A 26,099-nucleotide genomic window follows, 5' to 3' on the forward strand; every position below is an offset into this window, starting at 1 on the left:
GTTCTCTCCAACCTGGAGGGTTTGTGGGGCAGGTATTAAATACTAAAAATAAAACAATCAACATTACAGAAGGGTAATGCACCCTTTGTGTACAGACAAGGAATTTCCTGTACACATTGGCTAGTAAACGCCAGGTTGAAAAATCAGGTCCAATACGGATAAAATCTGATCAAATAACATAACAACACAACATAAACCTGGTGGATCAATTTGCTTTTCTCAAATCTGGCTCTTCTATTCTTCCTTAGAATTTCAAATTAAAACATATTTCTGAACATTTGGTGGCATACGCAATTTTCGTTGAGTACAAAGGGGTGGGATATTAAAATGTAAAAAGTGAGCAGGATTCTGGGTGGGAGGCTGAGGGCCAATACCAACAGCATAAAATGAGTTTAACAGAACCCAAAAGGATGGTTCCAGAGCTTAGATTCAGGAAATATGAATATTCTTGTTTCACAGCTTCTAAAAAGGTAGCAGATGTATGTATAATAAATAGCTGCTTCTTGAGGCAGCGGAACACACCATCCCATCACCAAATGCACTTCAGTCTCTGAGTAATTTCAGCCTGGGATGCCCAGAAGCTTAGCTTTTTAAAAGTTTTTGTAATTTTATTTTCAAATATTACAATACAGTAATCAAATACAACAATAGAAAGCATAAAGCATATTGGGAAGCAGAAAAGTGGTTTGGAAGTAAGTTCCATGTAGCTTTTTAACAAGTCTGCAGAAGGCCAGAATCCCACCTCCAAGCACAACATCATCAGGAGCAGTTGGGTAATCTGTGGTAGTATGGTGTTCTGCATGAGGCCAGAATTTGCCTTCTCTCAGTCTTCTCAATTCTGCACCCCCTCGGTTCAGTGCCTTGTGCGGCAGAACTGCAGCACCACCATGAATCTGGTGCTGTCCATTACTGAATGGAGTCCCCCCAGAGTGGCCCATGTGACCAACGTGGCATTCTCTCCTGAATTGGCACACTGTTGTACAGGGCCGTCTTAAGCATATCCGGTGCTGTGGTGCAAATATCTTTATGGCTCCCCCATGCCCCCCCCCCGTTTCCCAGAGTTGTCAACCTTTCTTAAGTGGGGGGGGGGTGAGCCTTCAGTCTGGCTCGTTTACATTGCGTGGTCCGACGCACGCTCGGCGCTGCACGTAAGTAAGAGGCGCATGGATCACAGCCCAGATGGCCTCCTGCGAAGCCTCCATCTGGGGAAGTCTGCGCCACAGGAGGGCCAGCAAGCAGATCAGGTGGCTTGTCGACTCTGCCATCCTCGCTTGGCGCCGGGATCACACAGGGTGCTTCCCTGCTCCATTCACAGACTCCGCAGGGAGGCGCGCAGGCAGCGACACGGCCAGAGAGGGGCGCCCTGCGCCTGCCCCCAATCACGCCCATCAGGCACCCAGGCAGCCTTGGCAGGAGGGGACACAAAGGAGCTTCCCTGAGCTGGACGCAGTGCACTCCAATGGGTGGCTGAGAGGAGGGGAGCGGGCTGCCCCAGAGCGGGGAATGGAGCCTGCCCTGACTCTCCTTACCAGACACTGGCCCCCTGGTGCCCTGTGCCACTAATGTCTATGGGTAAGACGCCCATGCTGTTGTGGAAGGAACCTGTACAATTGAACATGTGTCCATTTCTGTGCAACCTTTAGCTTTTCTAAGATGACATTTGAGTGCATTGGCAAGAAAGATTGTCTACAACAAGCCACACACTGTATTCAGGGAGCTGCCTTCTAGAGTATGCAATCTGTGTGCAATTTCTAATTAAACTTCCGTCACAAAAAACAAGGGTTTGTCCACACTCCCATTTCTCCCACACCTGGGACGTATGGGTCTAGGCCATTTTGCTTTTGCCACAACACTTTCCCCTAGAAAGCCCACTTTGGGGCTAAATCAGGGGCCCACTGCTTATTTTTAGGGTTATGGCTGAATTTTGTTTAAAGTGATATCTGAGACAAATCTAAAGGGTGAAACATCTAGACTTTTCATCAAAACAGTATGTGCTCGCTAATTGTGACATTAGTCACAAGAATACGCAGCCATCCAGCTTGGTGCTTGGCAGTTGCTGACAGTGACAGATTGCAGAGCTCTTTACATTAAAGTAATGACAGTTTGCTGATGATGACCGAAGTCACCAGCAAGTTGCCTTTTTAAAAAGGATTAAAGTGTGGAACTGCAGTTAACTGAAAACACATTGTTTGTGCCTGTTCTGTTCCACCAACTTTTGCAGTGGGTTCATTTGTTTTTCACAACTCTATGAAACATTCCTGGGCTGGCATTACTAGCGCCACCTTTGTATTTCAAGTCCTGGGTCCAAGGTGCCTGAGAGAATTCAAGGCTTGTTAAATTGCCCTTCCCTAGTAAACACTTTACTGTATTGTGCCCTCAAGTTGTGAAGGCTCTGCAGAAGGAATGTGCCTGAAAACAAATAAGAGGTTAATGACCGCAGCACAAGTTACTTACATCATTAGTCACTTTGCGCATGACAGCATGTGCACACACAAGAAAGCTTTTCAACTGCACATGTACTGTTTTGCCAGAGGAAAAGGCAACCTCTTTCTGCAAGGAGATATTTTGTCTTGCATAAGAAAAGCCTAAGAGTAATCTTGAATTTCTTGCCTTCTGTTGGGTCATACAGGGAGGGGGGGATGCATTAGCCCACAGAGAAGTGCAAATGTGGATCTTTTTATGTTGATTGGCTAATCCCAAGCCAATCAGCTCCTTCCTTTCGTTTAACTTGCTCTTATGCTCTGTCCAAGCTCAAGTTCACAGCCACATTGCTCGCTCTGCATTGCTGCTGCTCTGTTCTCTCCGCTGGCTCTCGGGCGGCTGCAGCAGGAGCAGCTGCTTCAGCAGCAGCTGAAGTCTCAGCTTGCTGCTAACCTGATCAGCTCAGGATACAGCTTCTATGTGACATCACAGCCAGATGTTTGGCAAAGCCACACCCCTATGAGGGTCTGAAGCAATCCAAGGAGTAATAACGGACCAGCTCAGTCCTGCCGTCAGAATGCACCCGGGAGACTGGAGGAACTGCAGGCTTCTTATTGTGGACAACCTTCATTAATTTTGTTTCAGACAAAAAGCTGTTCCGGACGGGGTTTGTTTTGCTTGGTGTTTTCCCTGGATGCCTTTCCTATTCAGAAGGAGAGAAACTGGGTGTGACCCATACAAAGAAAGTACTTTTCAGGGAGCTGTGGAGCCAGCTATCTCATCTTCTACAAAAAGGAAATCTCCAGGAGCGTGTATGTGGGTTTCTTGAAGGTTAACACAAAAGGAAAAATTGCAGTTGATTTATACACCTCAGGAGGCGTGAAAAATGGCAACAGCCGCCTACTTTGCCGCCGAGTGCCTTGTCTCCATGTCCAGCCGTGCTGTAATCCACAGCCCCATGAGGGAACCAGCCCCTCAGCCGGTTGGGAGAGCTGCCCCCCGCATCATCTCAAACAGAGCTGAGAAACCCGAAGTGAAAGAGGCTGGGAGAGACAATGGAGGTGGGTCCTCTGTATATGCTGTGGCCAGCATTTTAGCTGACCTAAACCAGCATGTTCCACCCAAGCTTTCCTCGCCTCAGGGGGAGAATCTTGAGAGCGTTGACAGAGGGGGGGCTTCTCTTTCCCACAAAGAGTTTGGGGAAGAAAGTGTCTTGCTGGCCGGCAAACGTGGAGGAGGCAGAGCAACCACACCTACCAGCTTGGGGGCACCGAGTCAGCCAAGCCCCAGGCAAAGAAGCAGGCGAGGAAGATGTCGGACTGAGCCTGAATTACCTCAGAAGAAGCATAAATGCCACTATGCGGGATGCGAAAAGGTTTACGGCAAGTCGTCCCATCTGAAGGCTCACCTAAGGACCCACACAGGTTAGTGACTGGCTGGTCTATTTCCAATAGCTTTGTTGGGAGGAGAGGGAAGAGAAACTGGCTGATGTTCAGGCTCCCAGGACTGAAGTCTGGGACAAGTTAATGAGAAAAACGGTAAACCTAAAAACTTACAGTGCAGCTCTTGTTGCTTCTGTAACAGGTAGTTCAGCCAAGCCTGTCCTTAATAAACACAGAAGTGTAACTGTGACCTGCTGCCCTCCTTTCTTCACTATCTCTGCTCCCTCCTTAACCCATGCCCTATTTCCAGGCATTGTTTCAGCTTCCTCCACTTATAGCCAGCAGAGCAGCCCCTTCTAGGAAAAGGAGCATGTGGGTGTTGTTGCTATTTGGTTGTTTGTTTTGCAGTGATGTAGAGACGTGGGGTATTTTGGTGCTCTCTATATTGTAAGTACTGTCTTTCGGTACTGTCTACATTTCTATGGTTTCTGTGCAGCAAACCTTCTGGTATCGCAAGCTATACTGAGACCCAATCTGTTAAAAGGTGGCCTAGAAATTAAAAGAATGAAAAGGAGGGACACATTGATCAAAATCCATAACGGGGCACCCAAGAGCAACCAACACAGAGAGTAGAGTGGTTAGTGCTTAAATCAAAGTGTACTCTGGTGTTTCACAGAACAAAAACTGTCAATAATAGTCTAAAAAATATAGTCACCTCTTTTCTTCAACAAATTTTCACAAGGAGGGGAAAAATCATCTTGGCAATACATTGGCCACAATGAGTAAAACTTTAATGCTACAAAGTATTATGTGCCTGGCCTCCTTTCCAACACCAACCATGGCTGGGGCTTATTGTTTCCACTTTTGCTCTTATCAAGGGTGCAAGGAAGTCAATGGCAACAGCCAGCCGTTTCTGGGTCCCCCACCTGCTCTCCTTATTTAAGAGTTGGCACTGCTTTTCAGCTCATATGACCAGTGGCTGCTGGTTACCCACTTGTAGTTGTGCGGGTTAATGATTTTGCAGAATACAATGATGACCCAAGGCAGTTTGGTGTCTCCCACAACATGGAGCACAACCCACCAGGAAGTTCTTCCATGAAAGACCCTTCAAAATGGTCAGGACAGCCGTGGCCTGGCATAGGAACTCCCTTTAATTTCAAGCGGCTGGGAGAACTTCCTGGTGGGTTATACTCCATGGGCTGGATCTGGCCGCCTCTCATTCTGCCACCTGTAGCCACACCCAAGCTGCAGCTGGAGGTGAGGTGAGCTGCTGCCTCACCGTTGAGCTGCTTCTGACGCGCCCTTCCTCCCATTTTGTAGTAACCTCTGGAACAATCAACAAACCAGGGCTTTGCTTGGTAAAGGCATTAAAAACATGCTTTCCAAAGAACAAGTGACACCACCCTCCATAGTCCTCTAAAAACAAGAGGGCACCTCAGTCCTAAATGCTTGCTTTAGAATTAAGTCCCCTTTATTTGAAAGGGTATTTCTTCCAAGTTTGCATCCTTTGAGTTGCCTCTCCTGACACCCTCCCTTTCGGGAGCTTTCATGTTTAATGAATAATAGCTATCCTCTCTGTTGCTACTCAAAGTTGGCAAATTGTAGATGAATCACGCCACACTCTGCTCTTGCCCAAACATTTCCTTTGCTTCCTTTAAACATGGAGACAAAGGGATTCTAAGCTTGTAAACTGACTGGAAACTGAAGCAGAGGATGCTGCTGGGAAAACTCCTCTCTTTGATACGGAGAAGGAGGGCTTGGCAGCTCACGCCTCTGGGGAGAGGGAGGGGAGGAAAGAGCTAGTAGACGTCATTCAGGAATGGGCTGGGGAAGTACGAGTCATATAGGGACACCGGCTTGCCGCCCTGCTCTCCTTTGTTGTTCTTACTATTAAAAAAGAAGCTCGCCTCATTCACTTCTTTCCTTCTGCAATGCAGGATTTAGTTGTGCTGTTTGTGTTGCTAGAGCTAGGTGGAAAACAGAGGTGGCAGCGACAGGGCTTGGTTGTAGGATTGGCTGAATCCCAAAGGCTTTCAAGCTTCTTTGTTTAACCATTTCCTACTCAGGCAGGACTCCAGAGACAAGAGGAAAACAGGCCTTCCCAAATTCCCCTTCTTGGCAAGGAGTGGGTCCCTCTTTGAAAACAGTTTGAGGGGGCTAATATTCTGTCAGTCCACCCTTCATAATAACAAAGCATTTTGCAGTGGCGCTCAAGGACCAGCTCACATTAGTTCTATGCATGAACAGCTACAAGTCACCTCCCCTTCTGGGCTTTTTTCATGAGCAGAGATGTTTCCAATCAAATATTATTGACATGGACAGCAGCCTGACAGGTAGAGAAGTGTATACCTGGTAAAATCCTCTCTCCCCTCCCCCAGTGTCCATTTCATTCAGCTTCACCCCCAAAGCCTATGGGATGCCTGCAAGTGGACATGAGTGAAACATCAGCTGGTATTGGGAAGCAGTCTGCCTCCAAACATAAGGAAGAGCATAGCCATTGCGCCCAGTAGTCAGGAACAGACACCCTCCCTGAATTTGCCCCATTCTCTTTTAAAGCCATCCCTCTTGGCGACCATCATTGCTTCCTGCTGCAAATTCCATAGTTTAACTATCTGCTGCATGAAGAATTTTCTTTTATCTTTCCTGAATCTTCCATGAGTTTGTGCGTTATGAGAGAGGGAGATAATTTCTCTCTCTCTCTCCACTTTCTCCCTACCACGCATAATTTTATAAGCCACTGTCATGTCACCTCTTCCTTGTCTTTTCTCTGTAACAGGGGTCGGCAAGGTTTACCTTGCCTGGGCTGGTTCACTCCAGTGGAGATTCCTCTGTGGGCTGGGTCGTGTGTGCGCGTGAGTGCCCGTGCCCGCAATTTCCGGCATCTGCATCTGCACAGACGCAATTTCCGGCATCTGCGCATGCGCAGACGTGATTTCTGGTGCCGCAGAAGCAAGTCCCTGTGCCGCACAGCACCGGTTTAGTGCAGCGCGTGGGGACCCACCGAGCAGGCAGCTCAGTTCAGGGGCAGCTCGTGGGCCGGTTAAATGACACCTGTGAGCTGCTTGTGGCCCATGGGCCTTAGGTTGCCAACCCCTGCTCTATACTAAGAGTGCTTCTTTGGTCATAGAAGAGTTGCTCCATCCCCTTGATCATTTGGTTGGTAAAGGTAAAGGTAAAGGACCCCTGGACAGTTAAGTCCAGTCAAAGGCAACTATGGGGTGCAGTGCTCATCTCTGCTTTCAGGCCAAGGGAGCGGGCGTTTGTTCACAGACAGCTTTCCAGATCATGTGGTCAGCAGGACTAGACTGCTTCTGGTGCAACGGAGCACCGAGACAGAAACCAGAGCGCACAGAAATGCTGTTTACCTTCCCGCCACAGTGGTACCTATTTATCTGCTTGCACTGGCATGCTTTCGAACTGCTAGGTTGGCAGGAATTGGGACAGAGCAATGGGAGCTCACCCTGTCATGCGGATTTGAACTGCCAGCCTTCCGAGCAGCCAGCCCAAGAGGCCCAGTGGTTTAGACCACAGCACCACCCATTCCCCAAGGTGGGAGGTCTTGCTCCATTTCCAAAAAGTGGCTAAGTTTTGTTGAAGGGCCTCTGTACTGAGAGGTAGTTTGGGGATAGAGAGGCAGCGAATGAAAAGTTTGCAAAAGGGCTGCACTAGATGCACACCTATTTCAATTTTGGGGATGAAAACAGAATCATGACAAATGTAAAAAAAAAACCAACCTACAACACAGAATGTATTTTCTGTCAAATAAGCCATCCCAATTGTTATAATACTACACAGAAATTTTCTCCCAGTTCAAACACCCTCCTCCTTCAATGTCCTCAGCCATTTTGGAATCATATTGTGAATAGGATCACATTGTAAGGCTCATGAATCGGATTTGGACTTTAAGTGCTGACACTGCTGAGGGCAAATAAAGCTTGTTTAAAGTGAATGCTGCTTCCAGGACTGTCCACATACATGATACTAGGAAATGGATGTGAATCAGGTAAATGAGAACAAAGGAAGTCTATCTAGAGTAACGCTTCACAAATAGTAGGTGTGACCTTTCAACACTGACAAGATGTTTGTGAAAATCACCCCTCCCTTTTTATATTGGTCCTACTTTACACATTGTAGCTACCTCAAAGAGGTCAGCTAAATTGTGGGACAGCTCCCCATGTGGATCAGGCTGTTTTATCACCACATTTCATCAAAAAATGTTTCAGGCAAAGTGGAAAGCAATTCAAAATACACAGCAATTGATCTGTTTCATGTGGATGGTTCAGCATGCAGGAATAGCTGCCACAAGGAGCAAACTAAAGCTGTATTTACATAATGTTACATAATGTTAGGACGCAGGTGGCGCTGTGGGTAAAACCTCAGCAACTAGGACTTGCCAATCGCATGGTCGGCGGTTCGAATCCCCGCAGCAGGGTGCGCTCCCGTTGTTCGGTCCCAGCACCTGCCAACCTAGCAGTTCGAAAGCACCTTCGGGTGCAAGTAGATAAATAGGGACCGCTTACTAGCGGGAAGGTAAACGGTGTTTCCGTGTGCTGCGCTGGCTCGCCAGAGCAGCTTCGTTACGCTGGCCACGTGACCCGGAAGTGTCTTCGGACAGCGCTGGCTCCCAGCCTCTAGAGTGAGATGGGCGCACAACCCTAGAGTCTGTCAAGACTGGCCCGTACGGGCAGGGGTACCTTTACCTTTACATAATGTTAATGTGTGAGCTAGCAAAGCTAGATCTGTTTTGTCAATATCCAGCAGAATTTCCTAAGCATTCCTCTCACCCTGGTCCAGAAAAAGGAACCATATGTCTTCAGTTATATGTCTTCACATTACTTGCAGTTGCACGCCATCGTGGGACTTGAAGTCTAATCTTGCTGTGCATGGTTATGCCATGCTTTCTAAATCGATTGACTGCTTTTATATCCCACCTTTGTCTCTCAGGAGCCCAAGGAGGCTCACGTGGCTCTCCCCTCCTCATTTAATCTCCACAACAACCCTGTAAGGTAGATTTGGCTGAGAGGCAAGAGTGACTGGCTCAAGGCTTCATGACCGAGTGCAGATTTCAATCTGGTCTTCAGGGGCCTAGTCTGACACTCTAACTACTGCACTACACTGTCTCTAATGTATGAATTAGTGAATGAGCAAGATTGTGAAGTAATCTTTCAATGCCAGCTTAAGGTATACTTGATCATTCAGGCCTTTGGAAGATAATGGAGAGTGGAAAGCCATATGTGATTATCAGGGCTATTGCTGAAATACTGGAAATATTTTGCTGCCCATAAATATTCTCAGTGTCCCGTCCCCCCCCCCCCCAGTTTTTAGGAATTCTATTCTTTATTGTGTGTTGCATTTTACAGGGGCAGCTTGGAAAAATAAATAAATAAATAATCAAGATCTACAAAAAGATCCAAAAGCTATTTGTTCAAAAGAGAAGGAGTGACAGTATGAACAGGAGCCAGGTAGATTCTAGCTGTAATTCTGCTTTGATGCTTCCACTTTTTGGCGGCTCCCCTGAAACATGCTTGGATTTGGATTTCATAGGGCTCCGGAAAAACAGGCAATCATTCATACTGAGAACTTGATCTTTAGGAGAGAAGGAAAATAGTTCACATTATGAATGGTGAGTTGGAGCTAATTTTCTATTTCTCCATCTAACACTCAGCTCAATACTTCTTACTCTTGGTGTGTTTTTTTCTAAAAAAATTATTTAGCACCATTCGTCCAGGCCGTCCTGCCCACACGCCATCATTTGCCACTCTAAAATGGAAGGATGGCAGACCCTGATGTTCAACCCAAAACTTCAACTGTTTTTGCCATCTTGGATTCAGCATTTGTTGTTTGTGCTGAGGACCTTGGCTCCAAAGCACTGCAAATTTCTGCCTCAATAATATCTACCCCCGGTGTGTCTCAGTTCCTGCAGGAACAAAGTTGTGATGGAACAGGGTCACTCACACACCTTGCAAGACTGGAATAGCTTGTTCAGCATTTTATACGCCAGGTGAAAGTTAAGAGGAGCCCTTCAGGCAAAAAGCAGAGGATCACCTAATGATTGATTACACTCAGACAGAGACATACGGGACACCTTGTACTTGTTAGATGTGTGTGTCTCTTTTGTCTTTTTCCTTTGGGCTGCTGTGCTCATAAATAGTAGTTTTCCCACTGCAAGTTGATAAAGAAATCTAAACTTGCATGCCGGAAGGGAAAAGAAGAGTGCTGGAGTGAGTGGAAAACTGGGGCTGGGGTGGGTTTGTGCTGCCATTCTCTGCGATCACAGAAAAATAATAATAGAGCATGGCACCAAGCGTGGAATTCAGTTCATTGAGTAGTCCAAGTTCAATTTAAGAAGGGCCAAGTTTCTAGCCCATATACTGATGAAATATAAGTGTAAGAGAAGAAGAACAAGTAGACCTGAAATGCCTGCTCTACCTCCTCAAAAGTAGAGGAGTGGGGCTCTGTGTTGCTCTCCAACTCCTTCTCAGGACTAGAATCAAAGAATTCTTATACATCTGCTTATCTTGCATAATCTACGCAGGTTACAGATACCATCTTTTTATAGCACAGAATTTAGACTGACAGTGCAGAGCACCCTCACCCCCAGCATGGAATTCACAAAGCCTTCAATATGAGTAGCTTCTGGTGTCCCTTAGATCCCACAGCAGGAGCACTGGGACCTGTTTTGCCAGCCAAATGAGTGTGTGCTGCCCATGTGTTCATAAGCACAAGTTGTTCATCATACTTTAACCATAGTTTACACTTTCAAGAGTGTACTTAAAAATCATTGGTGTATAGCTAAAAAAATATGGCATCACGGTACCGGGGGAACTTGAAATACTTATTATAGTTAATAGATTTTTTTAAGATACCATTTACAAAACAGTCTCAAGATGAGTTACAAGCTATATAAAAAATACTAAAACACTAAAATTTAAAAACACTAACACTAACAGAATATCTTTGACCCCCTGCAATACTGAAACCCCATCCTCCCAGCCCTCAGCCTGACTCACTTCACAGGGTTGTTGCCAATATAAAAATTACAATGAATGCAAAAATTGGTGGCTGGTGGGGTTGCCTGAGCTTCCTTCCACAAGACTGACTACAGGAACTATTCCACAAGACTTCCTTCCACAAGACTGACTACAGGAACTAACTCTAAACCATGATGTTTAGAGATCATAGTCTGGTGGTGCTTTTAAATATAGAATCAAATTATAGCCTTGCAGTCCTGCAGCATTTTTATCCTACTGGAGCTCTAGAAAGAACCTATTACTGTATTTTTGGGTCTAGGGTAAGTCCCTGGCCCCATTCTGAGTTATAGACAATTAGAGGTGGCAAGGAGGATGGGCAATGAGAAACAGGCCAAGAGGTTTCTGTACCACTCCAAATACGTTGGGGATAATGTCTGAATAACATTTAGTCACCAATAGCATTGAGATGCAGCCCCACCACCTGACATGCAGCATCCATTCATATTTGACAGAATCTGACAAATCTGGGGAAATTTTCAGTTTATACAACATAACTCCAACTAGAACATGTGCCAGAGATTGAACTAGCTTTACAATTTGGTTTCAGCCACAGCTCTGTACCTCACCAACAGGGAAACAGCCTCCCCCAGGCCGCCTGCAATGTCAGAGGGGCTGAGCCTGGCTCTCAACCCAAGAAGCAGTTACCACACAGCACTTAATGCCACAAGATTCCTGTGCATGTAGCCTTACTTAATAAACAAACAGGAAAGCAGCATGCCATCTACCTTTGCCATCTAGGACATGCGAATAGCATATCTTGCTATTGTCCCTGGAGAGCCATTTTTGCAAAAAAAGGCAGAAATATCCTACTAGCATGGAAATACCATTGACCATGACAAAACATTCTTAACAACAGATAAGTTGGTTTCCTTTTTTACTTGCTGAAGGCCTGTGTTAGATTCAGAACATTTGCCCCCTCTGCTGGGACAATCAGCCTCTGAGTAGGTGCTGTGTGGCCTTCCAACATTTCCCAGAAACAAGAGCTTTCTCTTCAGGGAGGGGAGTATCAAACCCTCTCAACTTTCTTCTCCTTTTTTGTAAATTTAGTACAGTACTGATCTAAACCAAAACAAGCATCACATCGTAGCACAGGAGATATCTGTCTAGATTTCCCCAGAATTTTCCTCTTGGTGTCTTATCCCCAAAGCCCTTAAGGCAATGATAAAAATAAATAATTAAGCTTGCCTGGAGGGGCGGACAGCTTCCCTGGCAGGAGTTCTCCAATTCCTCTTCAGTTTGCTTCCCATGGGAGCCCATGATTCCTTACATCTTAACAAAAGTCCTGATAATTTCTGTAGGTCAAGGGAAAGGAGTGCATTCTAAATGCAAAAGAAGTGAAATTTGATTCCAGTCCGAGCCATGAAAGAAAGGCACCAGAGCCACCTGGAATCAAGGCCATTATACCGTTCAGTGAGAAAGAGAAAGCCCACTCCACTGGGAAGTCTGCCAGTGGGAGCCCCAGCGATATTAACAAGAGCTGTGCAAGTAAACTGTGCTATGACTGTCATTGTAAGGCTTCCACAACTGCCCTTTCCAGTGGTTAATTCACACGTAAGATGGTACCTTTGGATGTTCTGTCTCAAGCACCACAGAGTCTTCGTCTAGCTCTGAGGGGAAGAAAATGCTTTGTCTTTGCAGGGAGGGGAGAACTTCTCTGTTGATGGTTTTAATTTTCTTCCTCAATTCCCATTCATACACTACCACATCCTCCTCACGCCCTTGTTGCTTTTTTAAATAGGGAATGGAATGACCCAGCTCTTTGGGTTTGGATATGCTGATGCTGATAAATGTCTGCTCACAGGAAAGGGTTCATCCTTTGACACATAGAAAAGCTGACATTCCTTAACCCAAGCAAGATATTTTGTCTTGAATAGCTGGGGGAAGATTAAGAGATGTTGTGCTTCCTTCCATCTAATGCATTCCTGCTGTGTGTTTGCAGACATGCTTTTCTGTATTGGGGCACATTCAGCAAACATAGTTGCAGCCTTGTGTGTGAACCAAGCAAAGGCAGTGTTGGATGATGCCCAATGACTGAGGTTATTGGGAAAGGAACCAGACTCTATAGCAGTAGGAGGATCACTCTGCCCAGGTTTGCCACTCCGTGACAGGGAGCTGCAGCCAATCCTGTGTACCATGCCTGTGAGGGAAGGGGAAGAAATTTGATTCAGTTTACATTTAAAAGCAATTTGTACTTCCCAAAACAAAACCTAGACAAAAATGCAGCCCCCCTCCATAATTTGCGCTTCTCTGAATTTTGCAATGCTTTTTTCCAACCAAGAAAATTGTCCAGAAATGCATAGGCTTGGGTAAAAATGCACATATTAGTGAAAATAGCACACCCAAAAAAGTGTTAGTCCCTGCTTTGCAAAAATGTGTATACTGGGCAAAATAGCATACAAGCATGTGTATATTAGGATCAATTCACACTAAAATACTGATGAATTTTTGTGAGGACTTCTAAATAAATAAAGTAAATTCTATAGCTAATGGGGAACTATAAGGAACTGAATTTAAGACTGGAAAATAATAGTCGTAGTAGTAGTAGTAGTAGTAGTAGTAATAATAATAATAATAATAATAATAATAATAATAATAATAATAATTTATACCCCACCCATCTGGCTGAGTTTCCCCAGCCACTCTGGGCGGCTTCCAATCAAGTGTTAAAAACAATACAGCATTAAATATTAAAAACTTCCCTAAACAGGGCTGCCTTCAGATGTCTTTTAAAGAGAAGATAGCTGCTTATTTCCTTTACATCTGAAGGGAGTTAGTTCCACAGGGCGGGTGCCACTACCGAGAAGGCCCTCTGCTTGGTTCCCTGTAACCTCACTTCTCACAATGAGGGAACCACCAGAAGGCCCTCAGTGCTGGATCTCAGTGTCCGGGCTGAACGATGGGGGTGGAAATGAGAAATTGAGAGAAAACTAAATCCCTATGTGTACACTTGTAATATCTAAAGTGTATACCAAGTAATATGAGAAGAGGTCCTTGGCTTACCATCCATAATCTGATCTGGGAAGTTTAAAGTAGAATCTCTCACCATTTCACATGTTAGACAGCAAAACACCTAGCTGTTGCCATCAAGAGTATTCAACAGGGAGCGACAGCCAATTTGAGAGCACCTGTACAATACAAATGCTTCCAACCTTCCACCCAGTTTCCCATACTGACACTTTATATTTTTAGGTGTGTGCTTATTTTTAAAGGTGTAGAATTACCGGTAAATAATCTCAGGTGTACATCTGAAAAGGTAATGCATGAAGAAGTCTTTCTTATTGGAATCTAGACTCCCAGTATGAAGGTCCAGGGTGGTCTCTTGTTTTAGTTGCTCTGCATTATAGATCTCGTTTTAATAAATTGGCCTTTGGACAAAAGAATAAGTGGTGGAGGATTTTTTGTCTCTGGCGTCTATTTATCCAACACCCACAATTCCCCCTTCCAAACTCTTCTAGATAATGAGTCAAATGGCTTCATATCAGTTCCTTGGCAACATTAGCTAGAGATAATGACAAGGGAGTGCCAAGTGACTAATTAGCCCTGTTAACATATCAAACTCACAATCAAGACAGTAGGCTTTGTTTTCCACTTTCCGACAGAAAATTAAGAGGGCAAAATGCAATAGACATTTAATTTTTTTTTTAAAGAACAATATAAATTCACCAAAAGGAGAAGACAAACTGATTTAACAAGCTTAGCTTACCCCTCTGACCCAAGTAATCTGTTGCAGATAACTGCAGTTGTGACTCAGAAATGTCTCTCTAAGCACTTGGGCATGAGCACAGGAGCATAGGAAGCTGTCCTCTGATGAAATAAACCCATGTAGCTCAGTCTTTGCTCCACTGGCTGGCAGACGCCCTCCAGGGTTTCAGGCAGGGAGTCTCTCTCAGCCCTACTTTAAGATCTTTGGGAGTGAATCTGGGACCGTCTTCATACAAAACAGATGCTCTACCACTGGCAGTCAAGGAAGGCATCCTGAGAAAAGGACTCAAATACCTTCTAAGTGGGTTTCGCAAAAGCCAAGGACAACTCACTCAGCACCAGAGATGCTGACTTGTGCCCAAGACTGAGGGGGCCCAGCTGCATCATGCACATGACGTCACATCGTCAGGAGGAGGTTGAGTTCAGAGCCCAGCATGGCGCTGTTTCAATGGCCAGCAGCTCCTCTCTCACAGGAGGAGCGGCCACAACAAGGCCATCCCCTCCCAGCAGATATTAGGGGAGCGAAGACACCTTGGCCCCATAGAGCTGGCACCCCTACTCAGCAATGTATTTGCAGGAAGTTTTCCTTTAGATCTAAAAATGGAAAATTCCCTTGTATGTTAAATCTCCTCCATGTACATAATAAACTCAAATCCACAATAATTCAAGACAAACCTCAAATCACAAGGTAAAATTGTTCCACCAGTCCTCAGATAAGGGAGGGAATTGCAAATCACAAACTGCTAAAAATCCCGCTTTGAACTCTTTCCCCTGTCCTCAGGAAATGGGGAAAGATGAGCCAGTCAGATTTGATGTCTCAGTTTCTCATTTTTCCAATGTTAATTTCAGTTTACAATATTAGGTTGCATTAAAGAACAAAACAAAACCTAACAAACATTTTGTATGCAATCATGTTTAATATACACATTTTGCAAGTAAATTTCCATAATGTATGTATGTTTTCACTAACATAACCAAGTCTACACACAGTTTCCCTAAATGTAGACAGTTTTGTATGCATTTCCTGACAGGAGAATGGTATCACAAAATTTGGAAGAGAGTGAATTTTCAAGAAGAGCTGTGTCTCGGTTCAAAATTTAGGTTGGATGGATTAAAATGTGAGTTCTTTTGTTTCTGAGGAACCATTTGATCCTGCACTGCCTGACCATCCACACTACTTGCAAACATGGGCTTAGTTCTGTGCTAGGTCCAGACTTAACTGATCCTCTTCCCATCAAGGTTATACCTAAAAAGGGTGTGTGACCAGAGCCAAGCCCTATCTTGTGCAGAAGCTTCCCTTCCCTTAGGTGGAACTACTGAGCTCCACAAGGGCTTGCAATGCAGCACTCTGAAGATGCCCCATCCCAGCATCTCCCATGTCTTGGAAGAGACCTTTTCGTATAGTGAGAGAAGGGACAACAAGTTACTTGGGTAATATAACCTAATTTCTACTTGCTTCAACTGCTGCATAGGTAGAAATAGGCCACACAATCTACAATGCAGGTTATGCATTGCTTTAAGCATGCTTTTTGTTGCTTAAGTGTCTGCAGCACTGTCCATTATCTTTTTCGATAAAAATATGTGACCTCAATCCAGATTGGAAACACAATGTGTGATGTCTAATCCTTTCCTCCCCACCTGTTCTCATGCCACAATTCACCCCGAGCTATTATTTGTCAAAAATGAAAGCAGCCAAGGCTGTTTGGTTCTTATATATAGGCAAAACACAGAAGCAAATAATTGATCAGAATGGGGCATTTATCAACTGTAACCCAAATGCTTTCCTAGGCAAGGCAGCTTTGTCACATTGGTGCTACAGAGATGTTAAACCAGTGTTCAGGGAGAACATGCCAGTTTTTGGAGCATCACACTAGATGCTGCTTTTTATGTATTTATTTAAAAGATGTAAAATGTTTAAGGTGGCTACTAAAAGGAAAGAAACAGAAATACAACAAAAACACCTAGCACATCATTAAAATGAAAGCAACCACAAAGGACCACTTTGGAAAATTTAAAACCAATGTTTAAACGAATCCACAAAAAAAAGAAAGGCCTTCCTAGAGAGGAAGGTCTCAGCCCAGTGACAGAAGATGGCCTCATTGAGCAAGAAGGCACAGGGTTTGGGTGTGACCATGAAAAAGGCTTTTGCCTTGGTCCTTGGGCCCATCAGGCCTTTGGGGCAAAGAGGAGGACCCAGTTAGGTGATTCCATATTCAGCACATGAGCACTTCTGAAAAGTCATAGGAAAATATACTCAGGCATATGGTGTGGTTTTTTTTACTGGGAGGACAAAACAAGTGCCAACTTGACATTCAAAACATATAAAGCAACAATTCAGAATCTGTTTGAAGAGAAAGCATTGTTTCCACATTTTCAAGCACAAATGCATTTTTCTGTTGTCTGGCTTTGCACCTTTGGTGCAGGTCCAAACCTGGAAACCTGGAACGAGTCCATGTTGGCCACGTGGTTCCCAGTTCTGTTTTATAACTTCATGCAGGACTCAGTGTTTTTCCTTCTTTTCCACTCCAAATAATCCTGGATCAGCTGTTTGGATGTCAGCTCTTGCTGACCCAGCCAAAAAAGAAAGGAGAAACCACAACCCAAATTTAAGTGCAACCATTTCAGAAGCAATTCTTGAGGGATTTCTCCCTCTGTGTACACTTCTATTTTTGTAGCTTGCTGGTCACCCACTTGGCTTTTGCTGGAGATGAGGCCTCACGTGGTCAGTGAGATCATTATCTTACTGCATATTGTGAGACAACGGTCGGACAATGAGGGTTATTTAAGTGCAGACACAGAGGCCAGACAAACGTATCCTGTGTTTTGCAAAGCTTGCTATTTCTGTGGTTTATGTACAGAAGATACACTTGGGCTGAAAAAGAAAAATTGGTAACATTAACAGCCTCAGCTAGCAACAAAGGAATAGTTTCTGAAGCTGTGCTCTTGACATTGAGTGCTGGAGGCAAATTAAACGAATAAATCCAAGCAGTTCTTGTGGATTGTGTCCACTGGGCAGTTCTCCTGCAAAGCCTCAATGAAAGAGAGGTGGACACCATTGCAGACAGAGGTGCCAGGCATTTGTTTTGCCTTCTTTGGGCTGCAGGGGAATGAAGTCCAGTCACCCAGCAAGGACTGCCAACCAGCTACTATGTATTGTACGGGTGCAATGACCAAATCCATGGTTCCCTCCCAGGCACTTCTACTGAGGGTTGAGAGCCATGTACAAATATATAAAAGGATGTCACATAGAGGAGGGAGAAAGGTTGTTTTCTGCTGCTCCAGAGAAGCGGACACGGAGCAATGGATCCAAACTACAAGAAAGAAGATTCCACCTAAACATTAGGAAGAACTTCCTGACAGTAAGAGCTGTTCGACAGTGGAATTTGCTGCCAAGGAGTGTGGTGGAGTCTCCTTCTTTGGAGGTCTTTAAGCAGAGGCTTGACAACCATATGTCAGGAGTGCTCTGATGGTGTTTCCTGCTTGGCAGGGGGTTGGACTCGATGGCCCTTGTGGTCTATGCCAACTCTATGATTCTCTGATTCTATGATTCTATGAAAAGAGCAAGCTCCAGATTATCTCTTTAGCACTTCCTGTAGTGTTAGCAGCACTGAAGTTACCTCCCTGGGGTGCAGCCTGTGCAGTGTGTAGGGAAGTCCTGGGATGCCCAAACATCAGCCTCGCTGACGTGGTCCAAAGGAAAGCAGAGCAAGCTTGGCTGTAGGAGTTGCTGGGAGGCACTGCACAAAATGCCATCCGACCACCTTGGGGACTCCACTCCAGGTTTTACTCCTGAGCCTTTTCTTCTCCCAAGGACATTCCATAAGGCAGCAGAGGTTTAGGATCGTGGTTTTCTTTCTCCTAGTTGGGCTACCTTCCTAGGTTGACGAGCCCCATCTGCACCCACACATATTTTAGAAAATATGGCTTGAAACCATGCAGAGAGAGTGCAGGGACAGATGAACTCATAAGCAGAACGCCAGTTTATTAAGGGGAGAGCTACATATGTCAGCTTTTACATACTCTTCTCACAAGTAGCTAAACCCAGGTATAACTGACATCTCCCCAGGGACAGCATAATATGAGAAAACCCCTTATGTCATTGTTCTTCGGCCTGTGAGCATTCTTGTAGGCTGGGGGTTTTCAGAGGAAGATCTCCCTCAGATGGTCCTTCAAGAGGATCTTCAGTGCTGGTTCTGATGTGCGTGCTCCCCAAGATCCACAGGCTGTGGGGTGTTGGGTTCATCCTGTCTGTGTCCAAGACAGGGTCAGAGCTAGGCATGATACCAAGAGGCCAATATTTCTGAATGGAAGACTCTACCTCCCCCTCCCCCACCCCCACATTCCTGCTCACATCAGAACTTCCAGAGGAACCTAGAACATGGCAGATCAAATAAGTCCAAAAGACACAGACAAGCACAATGGGACCCCCAAACAATGTGAGAAATAGAATCATAGAACCATAACACTGCAAGGGACCTCGAGGGTCATTCAGACAGAGGCATACCTAGGGTCCCTTGTACAATGAGCTGTATCAGCCCCTCCCATGAAAAATCACATTACTGCAGAGAAGAGTGGGAAGCTTCTCCCACATTTGATCTCGCTAAGACAGCAGCTTTGTGTTCCCACAGACATCATACATCATACTGTCCGTAGTCTGATAGGTTTGCGCCCCCTGCTTGAGCCTGCATCCCTAGAAGGGTCCAGTTTTGCCTCTGTATCTAGTCCAACCCCTTGCAGTGCAGGACTATCAACTAAAGCATTCATGACAGATGGCCAGCCAGCCTCTGAAAATGCAATATGTTGCAGCAATTATACATAGAAACATATCTAAAATGCAGCCAAAAAAGGTTGAAAATACAAAATTCCCATATGAATCTGAATCTAGAAAAATTTATTGTAGGGTTGTTACTGATGAGATGTCTGGAATGCATATTATTTCACTGCTTTGTCAAAACCTATTTAGAATCATAGAATGGTAGAGTTGGAGGGGACCCCAAGGGTCATCTAGTCCAGCCCCCTGCATTGCAGGAATCTCAACTAAAGCAACCATGGCAGATGATCATCCAACTTCTGCTTAGAAAAAAAGGAACTTCTCAGGGCTGGCTGCAGAACAGAACCCTCTGTTTTCTTATGTGCTTCTGCCCCGAAAACATATTTGGTAGAAATAATCCTAAGTAACTTAGTCAGTAGGTTTCCCCCAGATGAGGCTTATTTTTTCCTGGAAGATTCAACACCAACCCCCCAAATTGGCAACCTGAGTCACTGAAGTCTCTGGCTCACCACCCAGGCTCTCCAGACCACGGGGGAATCAGATCTAGTTTGCACTTAACAGGCATTTTTCAAAATGAAACCCAGAGAACAGCGCATCCATCTTTCAAAATTCACACTTCTATAACTTTTGCAGTGCAGTTTTCCAGCCAAGTGATGTTTACAAAAATGTGTATGTTGGTGAAAATAACATATCAAAATGTGTTATAGTAGGGGTAATTGCTTGCAAACCTGTATGTATTGTACAAAATTGCATGTAATCAGGAGAAATTCACACCCAGATGCTGATGTTGAATATGTAAGCAATCAATCAATCAATCAATCAATCAATCTACATTTTATGTGTACAGTGGTGCCTCGCAAGACGAAATTAATTCGTTCTGCGAGTTTTTTCGTCTTGCAAATTTTTCGTCTTGCGAAGCACGGTTTCCCATAGGAATGCATTGAAAATTGTCATATTGTATCCTTTCGTCTTGCGAAGCAAGCCCATAGGGAAATTCGTCTTGTGAAGCAACTCAAAAAACGAAAACTCTTTCGTCTTGCGAGTTTTTCGTCTTGCGAGGTACCACTGTATATGTGGAGAGCTGAACCTGAAAAAATGAGAAACTGAAATCGAGATTGACAGATGCGCCCATCCCAGCCTGCAGCCCACTATCAAGCGCTGAAAGGATCCATGTGCTCAGATCTTCTTCTAGTCTTGCCTTCAGGCCTCTCTTCTCAGGATTAAATGGAGAGCAGGCCTTTTGGAGTCTTAACCACACCCTTTGAACACTCTGCTTGTACTTTCTGATCTTTTTAAAAGGAAGAAAAGGTCCCTGATAGTGAGCAGCACATTTGCTATGTTCCCCCATTAGAACACCCCGCCCATTCAAAGCTAGCATGGAGGGAACAGAGCCATGTCAGTCTTATATCACCAAGGAGTTTTGTGTTACAGAAGGTCTGGTCACGTGATCTGTCTCACTGGCAGCCTGAATTTCTAAAAACATTTTAGCTGCTTGATTTTGTTAATTGCATCACATGGCCTTCTCAAGAAGTTTCATACCACAAAGTCTTAGACAGGAAACAGTAGGTCATTTTGTGTGTCAGATCTCCACCGCTTGCCTCATCTCTTGTGTACAGACATTTCAGTAAGTACTGTGTGATCTCTTGGGAAAAAGTTAACTTATCAGAGAGCAAGACTCTTGCTCAAACTTTTTTTAAAAAATTAAATGTTACTTCTTGCTTAGACTGGAGACTGTGGACTCTGTGTGGTCTGGCAAAGCCAAAACTGCACAGCCTATCCCTGGCATAGAAGAGCAGTTTCCAAACATCCTTCCTGTACAACTGCATCCACAACAGCAGTCCTCCACTTCCAATGACTTCAACAAGGGCTATGCTACAGTCAGTTGGGTTCCAGGACTCAGAGGTCTGCGCATCAAAGTGGCCCAGGAGGGCATCTGGTCCAGCGTGGGAAGGGAGCAAGTTCCAGAGCAGCAGACAATGATCCAAGGGGCCAGAGGCAGGTGGATAGTCAAAGCCAAGCCCTTCTCATGTTACTGAGCAGCCCACGGCTTCCTAACAACTCTGGTAATGTTAGAAACGCCAGGCTACACAGGAAAAACTGGTGGTGTGTCCTTCCTCAACAGGGTACTCAAACAACCAAAACAGATTTTGGCTGAAGGAATCAACCCTCAGCAGGAACATAAAATTCAGGGGCATGTTTAGCTGGCCGAGGCATATATATATATAACTGAGTAAATGGACCCCGTTAATAGCTCTGGCCATTAACCATCTCCTTCCTGTTCCTTGTGAAGGGGCAGTTCATCATGGCAACTGTAGCACCACATAACTGTATTGGCAGCTTCTGGGATACAGAGGCTCCGTTCAGGAATAGCCTGTATTTCATGGCATATATCAAAACGCTGCAAGTTTTTCACAGTGCTTTTACAGAAAACAAAGTCTTCCTGCAGCATTTACATTTGATTTCCCACTCATTCCTCTATTTACTTAAGTCCTAATGATATGCTTGGGACTACACATTTCTGGCCATTTCCCAAGCTATGCTTTTTTCCACAGAGCAGAGTTGCAAGGCCTAATAAAGGATGCAAAGGGGAGCATCAACTGAAGCACTGCTAGGGAAGGTATTTTCCCTGTCCTGCCCTGTGCTGTGCAGGGAATCACAGCAGACCCCAGTTTTATAAGCCCCCAAATCTAGAGAGATCAGGGTTGATGTCAAATGGAGCTTATGAGAAATCGCTCTGGAGACATCTTTAAATACTGCTTTTCATAATTTCTGAAATATTTCCTCTATCTTCATAAAGGCTCAACTAACCTTTTGGTTCTGAGGCCTGAGGAAGCGAGCTAGGGAACTAGAAAGAATTATGGGGAATTGATTATACAAACTCAATCAACACTTTACACTCAATCTGTGTATTTGGCTTTGACTTGACTGAGCCAGCTGAGGGGGGGGGGAAAGGTAGTATGACAGCCTGTGAATATCAGTCTAACCAACTATTCTGTCCATGGTCCTCCATTACAATAGGGATGGAGAACCTGTCATCTTCCAGGTATTGTGAGCCTCCAACTCCCATCAGTCCCAGTCAGCATGGTCAATGATTAGGGATGATGGGAATTATAGTCGAGCAACATTTGGAGGGTTGGAGATCTTCTTCCACTGTCTCAAAATTGCTTGGTTGCTAGGGCTTCAGGTTTTAATCAGCAAATTAATCAACTCAATCTTTAGTTGATTAAACAGGGCATATTTGATTAAGGGCACACGTCATTGTTTATTAGCAGCTGTTTTACTTCTGGTTTGCTGTTGTCCCTAGAGAAATAAAAATGACTATTAAGGGTGTCATTTGCATCTTAAAATAAGTTGTAACTTCTGCTTAGAGAAATGTTAACTCTCACTTTTATTGCAAGAAGGAACCTATATTGGTAACAGTCACACTTATAATTGATCAGTTAAAAGGCAGGTGATAAACCAAGCAGTAATTACTGAATCAAGCAGGGGCTCTACTGAAAATCCAAACTCTTTAAAATATTGCTTTCTGGAATGCAGCTCACATTCCTTACCAACAAAGATACTTGTAAATGCATGTGTATCCAGGGGTTACAAAAGCCTAGCTTTTGATTTCAGGAAGAAGCTTTTATAAGGTGAAGGCGATGAGTTTATAATGCACTTTGTAAGCCTGAACACAAGTCTAGTGTTGAAATATCAGCCAATGAAACAATTTTTCAAATACTTCATTCATGGTAGTTGTATGCTGTATTCTAATTGCCTGGGGTTGCTGTAAACTGCTTAATTGTGCCCACCCTTCTCTCCTGTGTTTCTATATTCAGTGGAAAATCAAAGGGAGACCTCCTTTCCTCTCTACTTCCCACATTATAACAGCCATGAACTCATGGTGTCAGATCACACCACCTGAGTGTTTGGGCAGAGTCGTATGGGAAATGTGGTCCCTGAGATATCCAATGCTCAGACCATTTAAAATTTCAAAAATCTGAAGCAACACATTGAATTTGAACTGGAACCTACTGGGAGCCAGTGGTTTGGAATGGCTGGTACACTGCAGGGCCAAGGAACTTTTCTCTTGAAGAATTCCAGTAATTTCCCAACATCCATGGCAAGAGTGGGGAGCATTTTTTGGCCCAAGTGCTGCATTCCCTCGTGGGGGAGACTTCCGGAGGGCCATGTGCAAGTGATGGGCAGGGTCAGAACCACCAGCTGGTAGGACAGCGAACGTGACTTTAACCTTTGTAGAGTAGGTTACATTCCAATAATGAAATCATGAAAATGTCAGGCTCATACACACTTCACTGTCCTTTATATGAACAGCTCCATGACTCATTCCAGCTAGTTATAAAGCACTGGAGGAGAGTGTGGAGCTAGTCTGGGGAGGGGGTGCGGCCTAGAGACCATCCTGAAGGCTGGGAGGGCAACATTTGGTCTCTAAGCCTGAGAGTCCCTCTTTCTGATCTGTAGGTCAGTTTTCTCAAAGAAGAGCTGGCTATGCCTTGTCTGTATCATTCTGCACTGCAAACGAGAGCTTGCAATTGGATCTTTCCCCACACCAAAAATAAAATAAAACCCTGCACAGAAAACCAGTTGTCAGGAAGAAAGAATTGTAGCCTACCCTTTTCACTGATAAGGCACTTTTCTGTGTGCAATAATTATTTATTCCCTGCAAATGGAAAGTTCAATCACATGCGCTATGCCTGCAATCTGCAAGGGAATAATCCAGAAACAGGTTTGCCAACTAACTCCTCTGCATTTGTGAGAACTGGCATCAACAGCTTAATTTCAAGTCTGAAAGGAATCTTCTTTGGTATGGAGCTGTTGAGCAGCAGCTCTGGTGTGCTTTTGTCTTCCCCTGCAGCGTTCTGGTTGGCTCCGAGTCATCTGTATTGTTTTACTAAACAATACGTAGCCTGTAGGCACTTCTGGCTTGGTGTACCCTGCTCATCCCTGCTCTGCTTTTTGGTACATTTACAACTGCTGATCTGGAGGCAAAGCAATCAGTGACAAGTCTGGGCAGTCTGAAAGCAATTAACAGATTGCTCAGACGATGGAGCCAGGCCAAAGTCTGAGGCTTTATAGGGCCCAAGGCTCCTGTGTGTCACCTGCTGAGGGATGGAATCATAGAATCATAGAATGGTAAAGTTGGAAGGGAACCCAAGGTTCATCTAGTCCACCCCCTCCAGGATGCATCAGCCCATTTCTGATCCATGACATTCTCACATGTGTTTGTGTTCAGAGGTCTGCTTTGTTCCATTTTTGCATTAATTCATGAAGGTTTTTTAAATTAAAAAAATCAGAATTCAATGTTAACTTAACTATTTAGATATGGTTTTTAATTGTCAGGGCTGTGGGCAGAGGTATGCTAGCAATGTGCTCAGACTGACATGTGTCTTCTGACACCAGGCTGTTTTGAACAAAGCACCATTTCCCATCTCCAGAGTCTCCCCCCCCCCCGGTGAGCTTTAAGTGTGCATGACATGGGCTGTGCACTCTGTTGTATGTGTGAGGTTCCCATACTGATAGTGGTGTGTTGTGACTGAGTCTTGGGTTCAACCATAATCTGCCATAGTGGTATGGGCAGGCTAGTCTTCCATGCGGAGTAGCTGTTGATTCTTTCCCTCCTCAACACAGCGTGGCCAGGAGGAGGTCCACCGTCCACCCATGACTCAGCCCTAGTTTTAGCCATCACCAGTTGTGTGTGTGTGTGTGTGTGTGTGTGTGTGTGTGTGTGTGTGTGTTTGGGCAAATATTTCATGGTGTGTCCGGCTTTCCACAAAATCTTTCCACAAAATCTTCAGTGAGTAGATCTTGTACAGGATCATGTTCTGAATTATTCACAGTTCTTCACAAGGACATGGAATGACAGGTTTTTGGTACAATCACCCCCCAAAAAACAACAACACTGAATTATTCAACAGAGGGACACCACTTGGTCAGGGCTAGATCCTTGGCTGCCAATATATTGGATTGTTTATAAGCCTTAATATCTCCCAAAGATATATACCTTCCTTCCTTCTTTCTCAGAACCTTACTTAAACTGATCTTCTCCAAGCCTTAAAGCTTGCTATGTGCCTAGGTTCACCGCATTGATAGTCAGCAGAAAGACTAAAAATATAACCAGACTGGAAACTATATAACCGTCAGCTCTGGGCAGTCCCCCAAGTTTTGGAAATGAGATTATTTTTTTTAGAGTGTTGGGGGGGGGGTCAGCTCTGCTGTGTCTTGGAATTTCCAAGGAAGCAACCCCACTTGGTTAACCCAGGTCAAATAGGTTGAGGTCATTTATCTGGCTCAGGAAAATTAAACTTCAGGAGTTACCCAATATGGAAACATCAAATATTTTTTTGGAAATAAACTGATGTCAAGATGACTTTACTTCATGAATATTTTGTAGTGAAGAGGGAGCCAGAAGAAAGAGAGAAAATGAATAATTCAGACAGGGGAGTGAGGTTTCATTTTTATATTTTTTCATGGAAAATGCAGAAGGTCTCTTCTAAGCCATCTTTCCAACATCAAGGTGGCACAGATTTTTTTTTTTTAAAGCATTGCCAAAACTGTGGTTAAAATTGAGTTCAGGCCATGATGACACATAAGCTGGCATTTGTATGTGTTGGAGACTCTTTGAGCTTTTACAACTCTAAAGAGTTGAGGGGAAAAATAAATGAAATCTGTAAAGGGAATAAATAACTTGCAGGGCTTAAAATAGCTCTGTTTCCGGCTTGTTGGAAGAGGGGTGAGCTCTGGTTTTCTTTTGCGCATTCTGGTAAGAAAGCACCTTTGATACTGTTCAAAGCA

The 26,099-nt window shown here is 44.5% G+C and overlaps 1 protein-coding gene across 1 annotated transcript in view; it reads left to right on the plus strand.

The window, feature by feature from the left end:
* The first annotated feature begins 2,553 nt into the window (after window positions 1–2,553).
* Window positions 2,554–26,099, plus strand: part of KLF13 (KLF transcription factor 13) — a 35,174-nt gene continuing 11,628 nt past the window's right edge. Inside the window, exon 1 of the mRNA XM_028706250.2 lies at window positions 2,554–3,845. Within this exon, the coding sequence (XP_028562083.2) occupies window positions 3,308–3,845 (538 nt within the window). The 5' untranslated portion in view covers window positions 2,554–3,307. The remainder of the gene's footprint in view (window positions 3,846–26,099) is intronic.

The sequence above is a fragment of the Podarcis muralis genome, chromosome 14, assembly GCF_964188315.1.
Source record: "Podarcis muralis chromosome 14, rPodMur119.hap1.1, whole genome shotgun sequence".
Taxonomy (NCBI): domain Eukaryota; kingdom Metazoa; phylum Chordata; class Lepidosauria; order Squamata; family Lacertidae; genus Podarcis; species Podarcis muralis.